At 35.8% G+C, this 10,000-nt stretch overlaps 1 protein-coding gene across 1 annotated transcript in view; it reads left to right on the top strand.

Moving 5' to 3' along the window:
* Positions 1 to 2,343: 2,343 nt before the first annotated feature.
* LOC137654471 (uncharacterized) overlaps positions 2,344 to 10,000 on the top strand; it is a 66,162-nt gene continuing 58,505 nt past the window's right edge. Inside the window, exons 1-2 of the mRNA XM_068388171.1 lie at positions 2,344 to 2,518; positions 2,928 to 3,064. Coding sequence (XP_068244272.1) covers positions 2,344 to 2,518; positions 2,928 to 3,064 — 312 coding nt within the window. The remainder of the gene's footprint in view (positions 2,519 to 2,927; positions 3,065 to 10,000) is intronic.

The following is a 10,000-nucleotide window of genomic DNA, read 5'->3' as shown; positions in this document are numbered from 1 at the left end:
AGCTAGAAATAAAAGATGATTAATGCGTTCATGTCTCTAGTTAGATCTATCAAAGGTTGTTTAGCATTTTCTATATTACATGTCTTTTATCTGCAATCTATTTAGGTTTGGTAATTTGTATAGATTCCAAAATAACTAAGTAAGATTTCGTATTACCAGTTTATTATTATTATTATTATTATTATTATTATTATTATTATTATTATTATTATTATTATTATTATTACTATTAATGCTACAGTTAGAGAAGCAGGATGCTATAAGCACAAGGGCCCCAACAGGGAAAATAGCCCAGTGAGGAAAGGAAGTAAGTAAAAACTATTATTATTATTATTACTACTACTGCTACTACTACAGTTAGAAAAGCAGGTGCTATAAGCACAAGGGCTCCAACAGGGAAAATAGCCCAGTGAGGAAAGGAAGTAAGTAAAAATTATTATTATTATTATTATTATTATTATTATTATTATATTTAATATTATTTTTACTAGTTAGAAAAGCAGTATACTATAAACCCAAGTCTCATACAAGGAAAATTAGCCCAGCGAGGAAAGGAAATAAGTAAATAAATTACAAAAGTAATGAAAAAAGAATATAAAATATCTTGAGATCAGTAACAATGTTAAAATAGATCTGTCATATATAAACTATTAAGAGAGACTTAAGTCAGCCTATTCAAGGGTTTCTATAGGCAAAACTTAATTGGTTGTTTACAAATTAAATTAAGTTCTTTTTTTTTTAAATTCTATGGAGCAAATACGTATTGGTTATAAAAATAAATTGCAGGCTAACCTATTCAAACTAAGATATAAACTGAAATGAATATTAGATAAAGTAGAGGCAAGGGACAATGACAATGTCTTAGCAGGACAATGCCCTAGAGACTGACCATATAAACATACGATAAGTGACCAAGCCGTCTATCCATCTAATCTAGTAGACCAGGGAGGGCCAGACAATGGGTACTGGTGACTCAGCAGGTAGACTTACAGGCTCCACAAAACTCCCAATCCTTCGCTCACGAGGATGGGGGAGGTTGCAGACACTACAAGAAACTTGAACCCCAGTCCGACTGATCGCCAGGCAGGGATGATTTCAATTTTGTGGTTTGATATATTAAGACATATAAATTATGAAATCTATTGTCTGTTTTTCATATCATTTTGAATTTAACAATTACCTTTCTATCAAACTATCATATAAGAGGTCTTGCACGTTTTTCGGCGATACTTTCTGTAAACAGAAACTTGGATATAGCATGGAAAACACCTAAGTCCAATAATAGGTTTAAAGGCCCCCCATAAATGGCAGAGGCAAGGGACAGCGACATTACCATATCGAGCGGGACAATGCCCTAGAGACTGACCATATATACATATGTTCAACACCCAAGCCTCCTCTCCACACAAGCTAGCACCAAGGAGGACCAGGTAATGGCTGCTGATGCCTCAGCATAGACCTATAGGCTCCCCTAAATCGAAGATTGCAGCGACCAAAGAATCTAACGAGTTTGAGCGAGACATGAACCCCAGTTTGGCGTTCACCAGTCAGGGACGTTACCATATCGGCCACCACAGGGGCAATACATAGATCCATAGAACCCAAATGACATAATTTGATGAGATTTGTTGATGACATTCCAACTCTAGAATCCTATGTAGTGCAACTATAATAATTTCATCTTCAGATTAAATTATTTCATCCAATCAAATTAAAAGATAAAATTTCTTTTTACATTACCTAATCCTTTGGTATACTGCATAACATAAGTTTACTGTTTATATAAAATAGAAATTTGCATTTTCCTATTTTCAATATTCATGGGGATATTGTCCCTTAAAAGAAGGAGTGTATATCATTATATACTCATTGCCTAGCTTACCAGCACCCAGTTTGCCTCTCTGAGCTTATTGTGCTCATGAATGAGCTCCATGGCTTGCAAAATAAGCTGCTCCAGTGAAAAGGACAAAGAAGCATCAACACACACTGTGTTATGAAGTCCAGTGCCATACAATGGAAACATTCTAAATCAAACACAATCTACATCTCGGACAGATTTATAGATATAGATCGTGAACTCTGAATAAAGAGGATCTTTGGGACCATGGGTCAACTGAGAAACAGAAGACATACCACAAGTATGATTCCCTCTGGTGAAAGGGTGATCACGTCTGAAGCCCCTTAGCTTAAAATTACTGCAAAGAGATGAGCAGTCATGCTAAAGCCTAGGACTACACTCTCTTGGATGTAAGTGTGGGTAGTCAACATAACATGCCAACTCCTCCCTTTGGGGTAACAAAATTCTAAGGTACTCCTGTGTCCCAACAGGAATAAGGATACTAGATGATCACCTGGTGTACAGAGTCAGTGCTTGTTCCCAGAAAAGATCGAACCCTCAGCGACAAGTATGGCAATGGCTGCCGCTATACTAGGCCCACTCTCCAGTACACTGAAACTAAAGGAAAAGGTCAACAGGCTATCTCTGTAAGAGTAGACGCTCAACTGGTGTACAGAGACAGTGCTTGTTCCCGGAAAAGATCAAACCCTATGTGACATGTATGGCACTGGCTGCTGCCATACTTGGCCTATTCTCCAGTACACTGAACCTAAAGGAAAAGGTCAACAGGCAATCTCTGGAAGGGTAGATTCTTTACTGGTATAGAGTGGCAGTGCTTGTTACCAGAAAAGATCGAACCTTCAGTGACAAGTATAGGAATGCCTGCTGCCATACTTAGCCCACTCTCCAGTACACTGAACCTAAGGGTAAAGGTCAACAGGCTATCTCTGGAAGGGTAGATACTAACTGGTGTACAGTGGCAGTACTTGTTCCCAGAAAAGATCGAACCCTGAATGACAATTATGGGAATGGCTGCTGCCCTACATAGCCCAATCTCTAGTACACTGAACCTAAAGGAAAGGGTCAACAGGCTATTTCTGGAAGAATAGGCTCTCAACAGGTGCACAGTGGCAGTATTTGTTCCGGGAAAAGATCGAACCCTCAGTGACAAGTGTGGCAATGGCTGCCGTCATACTGGGCCTACTCTTCAGTACACTGGCCCTCAAGGTAAAGGTCAAGAGACTATCTCTGGCAACCACTTTTGAAGTAAAAGAGTGGATGCTAGAAACTCCAACATACTTCTGTTATAGAACAGTGGTGGCAAGAGGAAATTTTCCTCCGGGAGTGATGTTCCAGACCACTCGATTAACAATATGACACTGAGGTTTGTCACATACTTAAAGCGTGTGTAATATCATATGTGTGCAGGATACGTGATGCTAACGTGATGAAAACATGATTCACTGGTGGAAGTTTCTACAAATTCAGTGGCTTCAGCAGGATTATGCAGTCTGCAACATTGTCTGTAGTGCGGTGCTCCTGTGCCTAGTTCCTAAACTCGGAGATTAGGTAATAGGAACCTGTCGGAAAGGATCCTTTCTATACCTGTGTACTCAAACTTCACATACAAAAAGGAAGAAATCTTTCTAATGTATTATCATGTTCCTGAGTATGAGACGATATATTATATATATATATATATATATATATATATATATATATATATATATATATATATATATATATATATATATATATAAAGTGTATACGACCCTCAGGTAAAAAAATGACGGGTAAATATTTAGATATGCGCAAACCCCTTCTCACCAGGGTATGACTACTTCCTCCCCTCCCTACGCAATGGATGGTTAGAGCTGAACGTGACCTGGAATATATAATAAATATATATATATATATATATATATATATATACATATATATATATATATACACATATCATATATGAGAGAGAGAGAGAGAGAGAGAGAGAGAGAGAGAGAGAGAGAGAGAGAGAGAGAGGTCTCCACTTGAGCTAACAAGCGAACTCTCCAGAATAATCCCATTGCCCTGAAAATACAATTGCTGCACCCCTAAGGTTTTGATGCCTTAATATGAACGCAATATTTGCGACCTTTTCCATTGTCCTTTGGGAAACGCAACAGCCATGTTTCCCACAGACGTTTTTAATTGACACGACGCCAAAAATATGCAATTATTCTATCATAAAAGGCAACAAGTGCCTAACAGTATCTCATGCCAGCTTTCAGCAAAGGATATAGGTAGTAGGTTGGCCAGGGCACCAGCCAACAGTTGAGATACTACAGCTGGAGAGTTATGGGGTCCTTTGAAAGACCACACAGTACATTGGATCCTTCTCTCTGGTTAGGCTTATTTTCCTTTTGCCTACACATATACCGAATAGTCTCGCCTATTGTTCACATATTCTCCATATTCAAATAGATATGCAAACGCAGAGATTCAACCCTTTCTACCCAATCTCCGTTTCCTAACTACAACCCCTCCCACCAGGGTATGGTTACTCTATCTCCCCCTACCCAAGAGACGGGGAGAGACAGTGCAGTTGTACGTATGGTAATGTCGCTGAACGTGACCAGAAATAAATAAATGAATATAATATACATATATATATATATATATATATACACACAATAATAATAATAAAAAAGAGCAAGTGTCTGGCTATATATATATATATATATATATACTGTACAGTATATATATATATATATATAGCTAGGCATTTGCTCTTTATCATCATCATTATTATTATTACACACACACACACTATATTTATATATATATATATATATATATATATATATATATATATATATATATATAAATATATATATATATATATATATATACAACACAAATATTTATAAATTGACGTAAACATGGAGGGACACAAGGGCATTCAGAGCCGTATGAAATACACGCTGCGTTAAGTTAATCTTGAAACATCAATTGCATGTTATGTACAAATCCTTTCGCAAAGCAAGCTAATCTCTTTATGATACGTCAAAAGGTTTTTTTTTTTATTTATATAACCTAACTTTAGACCCTTTTCAAATACTGTATGTCTTCCTGGAATAGCATCACCAGTCAGTATGTAAAATCCTTTGCAAATTATTGCACTTTGGAAGCATGATGACTTAAATCGTCGATATTTTGCATGAAATTACTTGCAATATTAGTCATGTGGTCAGATTGACACATAACTTGCAATATTTTCACCTGTCGGTTTGGAAATCCTTTGCAAAATATTGCACTCTTGTATGTCTACTAAGAAATCTTTGCCAAAAATATACTCATGAAATTATTTGCAATAACAAAGTCATGTGGTCAGATTGCCAGACAACTTGCAACTTGTTCTAAATAAAATGTCTCTAAAGGGAACTAAGAACCAAGATTTGTAAGGAAAAATTATGAAGAAATTCTATACAACAGCTCATGACCTCATGTCTCAAATGATAATTTATGATCTGCGACATATTTTTCAAAGGGAAAACTATTTCAGTCATTAGCCTCAGTGAGACAAGCTAAGTAACAATACGACAACTGAAGATAACTAGTTGTGCTAGAGAGTTACTAACGGAAAAAGGCGGCTTTCCTAAAAATGTATTACCCATCACTATTGGAAAAATGCAATGTCTAGATTTAATTACGCTGCTTCATTTTAACAGTTTAACATTGAAGAACACTTTCTCCCGCATAAAATTTTCCGTTCTCTCCATGAGACCAAACCATCACAAGTCTCTGCAAAGGGTTGTGGTGGCCGCTTTGGGATCGCTAGACTGGGATTCCTCACCATCCTTGTGAGCTATGGAGGGTGGATTTGGGGGAGACTATAGGTCTATCTGCTAAGTCACCAGCACCCATCGCCAGGCCATCCTTGGTCCTAGCTTGGGTGAAGAGTGGGCTTAGCGCTGATCATATGAATATATGGTCAGTCTCTAGGGTATTGTCCTACTTGACAGGGTGCTGTCACTGTTACTTGCCTCTCCCATTCATGAGCGTCCTTTAAATCTTTATACCTTCCAATCTTATCTCTCATCTTATCTACAAAGGATATTCTTACTCTGAAGGGTACCTACAAACATTCAATACTACGCATTCTTATTCCCATTCAACATAAGTTTAACTTTATAACATTAACATACCTAACATTCTTTTTCAATTTCTCATCTGCCTTGCTCCTCATCCCTTTCAGTCTAATCTTTTCTTTAATATCAATTAAATCCTTGGCAAACATCAACCACTTCATAAAATACGAATAATTTTTCTATTAATTCATAAATGCAGACACATACCTGTTCTTTCCTTTTACCTAATGCTAATGTATGCTATCATATGAAATAGGAAGAACTAGAGGGATACTCAGTAGTACGCAGACCTCCACTACGGCAGCTTATTTCTCGACATACTGCTCGACCTTGACCTTGATATGTATTAATTGGCGTGGATTTTCATACTCTCAGGTATGAACCAAGGCAGTTTGCTTGACCTTGACCTTGACATTTGACCTTTACCTTCCAAATTAATCATTTCCAGCTTTTTACATAACCGTCAACCCCAGCAAGTTTCATTACTCTACGATTAAAATTGTGGCCAGGAAGCGCTTACAAGCAAACACATACACACAAGCAGGGAGTAAAACATAACCTCCTTCCAAATTAGTTAGCGGAGGTAAAATTCGTATTGTGAATAAAGGGAAAGTAAAGCAGTCTTCAAGCATACATTAATTCACGATCCCCAAACTTGAATATTTAATGTTTCCAAATTTAGTTTTTATATAAACTATATTCGGATAATTGCACAATGAAGTCTGTTTTTAGCAAGAGAGTTGCAAAGATATATTGCTAAACAGAGGACACCAAGTGCGAGATACTGACATAAAAATGAATTAATAGATTTTATTATAACATATTTTCTTGGAAGCATATTTTTTCAAGTAGCGATGCTAGTATTCAATAAAATTTGGTATTAATTTTGTAGAACATCGTCTAGCTCACGTAATTATAGCGTTGCAAAACATTCTATTAACCCCGGTCCCCCAAAAATTACTAATATGATAATACATCAACTAATGCATGTGGTCATCGGCTTCAGAAAACAATGGACATTTTGCATAACCTAGCATAATTACACGACCCAATATGCAATTATTGAAGCGATACAACTTACCTTGGAATATGAAATTCTGATTCATTAAAAATTATCATAAATCTTTTAAAAGTTTATCAACGGAAGAATTTAAAAAAAAAAAAAAAAAAAAAAAAATTTGCTTGTGGAACCTCTAGGATAGACAACCCGCAGATAAAAGATGACAATGACGAGCAAAAAAAGGGTAAAGGAGTTGATTGGATCTTCAAAGAAGATAAATGACTCTCTTGAAATAAAAAGAAAGTTTGAAAAGTTAGCGTGTAATTTCATACAATCAAATATGAACGTAGTTTGAAGTCTCTGCGACAACTTATGGCTGATTACGTAAATTGGACATTTTGCTTGACCGTGACCTTGACCTTCCAAAATTTAATCATTTCCAGCTTTATTTAATCCCTGCACGTTTCATTACTCTACGATTAAAATTGTGGCCAGGAAGCTTTTCACAAACTAACACAACATAAATTACAAACACCTAAATAGGGGCAAAAACATAACCTCCTTTGAACTTCGTAGGCAGAGGTAAAAAATCGTAGTTCATAAACGTGTAGCCGCTATCTAAACACTATTCTGTAGCAATCAAATCAAGCTGGTAAGTTTGGAAAGTATGTGTTTACCATCACATAATTAGAAGGCATTACACAGCCCTCCTTATTAAAGATCCATGTATATATATGTTCCAAGAAGGGGTCTAAGTGTTTACAAGTACTCTTCAAGAAGAAGAAATCACTGAAACACCCCCAAAGGATCTAACAGAGTACAAGATTAAGGTCATCAGATGTTTACCAAGAGGCACAAGACTGATAAACATTGATAAACATCATACTAAGGCAACTCTGGAGGACACAATTTTTAATAATAGTATTGAATATATACATTGACTGACGTATTATTATTATTATTATTATTATTATTGTTATTATTATTACTTGCTAAGCTACAACCCTAGTTGGAAAAGAAGGATGCAATAAGCCCAAGGACTCCAACAGGGAAAATTAGCCAAGTGAAGAGAGGAAAAAAGGAAACTACAAGAGAAGTAATCAACAATTAGAATGAAATATTTTCAGAACAGCAACAACATTAAAATAAATATTTCGTATATAAACTATAAAAACTAAACAAAACAAAAAGGTAGAGGAATAAGCTAGAATAGTGTGACCGGGTGCACCCTCAAGCAAGAGAACTCAAGAGAGTGAAAGACCATGGTACAAAGTATGGCACTAGAAAAGTGTCTGGGATACATTTTCCTAAATTTCTTATTAAACATTTCCTCTGTCTGTTGGTAGTACATTAGCATTTATTCTAATCTAGAAACTGGGTATTGAATAAATTTTTATTATTATTATTATTACTAGCTAAACAACAACCCTAGTTAGAAAAGCAAGATGCTAAAAGCCCATGGGCTCCAACATGGACAAATATTCCAGTGAGGAAAGGAAATAAGGAAATAAATAAACAATCTGAGAGGTGATGAAAAACCGAAATAAAACATCTCAAAAACAATAACAACAACAAAACAGATATTTCATATATAAACTATAGAAAAGACTTATGTCAGCCTGTTCAACATAAAAACCTTCGCTGCAAGTTTAAACTTTTGAAGTTCTACCGATTCAACTACCTGATTATGAAGATCCTAATGAATGGCGTGATAGGCAAAGAAATGTCTGATAAATTTTCATGAATTTCATAATAAATAGATATATAGATGGTCTGTGCGAGGTCATTCCATATTACGATCTACTTCCATGTAATGAAAACCCAAGTTTCAGATACATTCGTCTGTTAGAAATAATATTCCTTGAATGTTTTCCGGATGATTAAATATTTGCTGACTAATTTGGTCATGAAAATATATGTCTTTGGGAATCAACACCCCCCCCCCTCTCTCTCTCTCTCTCTCTCTCTCTCTCTCTCTCTCTCTCTCTCTCTCTCTCTCTCTCTCTGTTTACACGCGATTCGTAAGAATTGTATTGCTAATTACATGCCAGTAAATTTACGTTGCGCTTCACAATGCGAAATTTATGGCAAATTTAATGACTGAGTAAAACCAGTGACCGAAAATTAACAATTTCTTCTTTTTTTATTCTTTTTTAAAGATTTACAGTTCTAATTATTTTTACAGATATACACAAAGGACAAAGGCGGAAGACATGTCCTTATTCATGTCTGTGGTTTGTCCAGTTTTCATCACCACACTGGCCAACTGCGGATTGGTGATGGTAGGAGATTTTTGTCTGATCGCTCACAGCAAACCAAACTAGTATGGGTAGACCTGACTAGTACAGCTAGTACGCAAACCATTTGTTAAGGTATCCCCACTCACAAAGTGTTGTTAGATTATTATTATTATTATTATTATCATTATTATTATTATTATTATTATTATTATCACTTGCTAAGCTATAATCCTAGTTGGAAAGGCAGGATGCTATAAGCCCAAGGGTCACAAAAGGGAAAATAGCCCAGTGAGGAAAGGAAACAAGGAAAAATAAAATATCTTAAGAACAGTAACAGCATTAAAATGAATATTTCCTATATAAACTATACAAACTTTAACAAAACAAGAGGAAGAAAAGTGTACCCTCAAGGAAGAGAACTCTAACGCAAGATAGTGGAAGACCATGTTACAGAGGCTATGGCACTACCCTAGACTAGAGAACAATGGTTGGATTTTGGAGTATCCTTCTCCTAGAAGAGCTGCTTACTATTGCTAAATAATCAAATAGAAGGGTTTGAAAAGTCTGACCTTTGTATGTCTAACGTGGTTCAATTCTAGGATAAACTCAAATAGAACATGTAAAAAATTAATCTCTCTTTATAGAAGCAAGTAACATTGAACTTTTTAAAAGATTTGTAACTGAAAAAACACAATTCTATCTATCTATCTATCTAGGTGCCATGTCCTCGACGTGGGCTGTCAATTGCTTCCACAATTACGAAAGGTTATGGCGAATATCTTCAAGTGATTATTTC

The sequence above is a fragment of the Palaemon carinicauda genome, chromosome 1 (assembly GCF_036898095.1).
Source record: "Palaemon carinicauda isolate YSFRI2023 chromosome 1, ASM3689809v2, whole genome shotgun sequence".
Lineage (NCBI taxonomy): Eukaryota > Metazoa > Arthropoda > Malacostraca > Decapoda > Palaemonidae > Palaemon > Palaemon carinicauda.
This window is presented reverse-complemented; position numbering and strand designations above follow the sequence as displayed.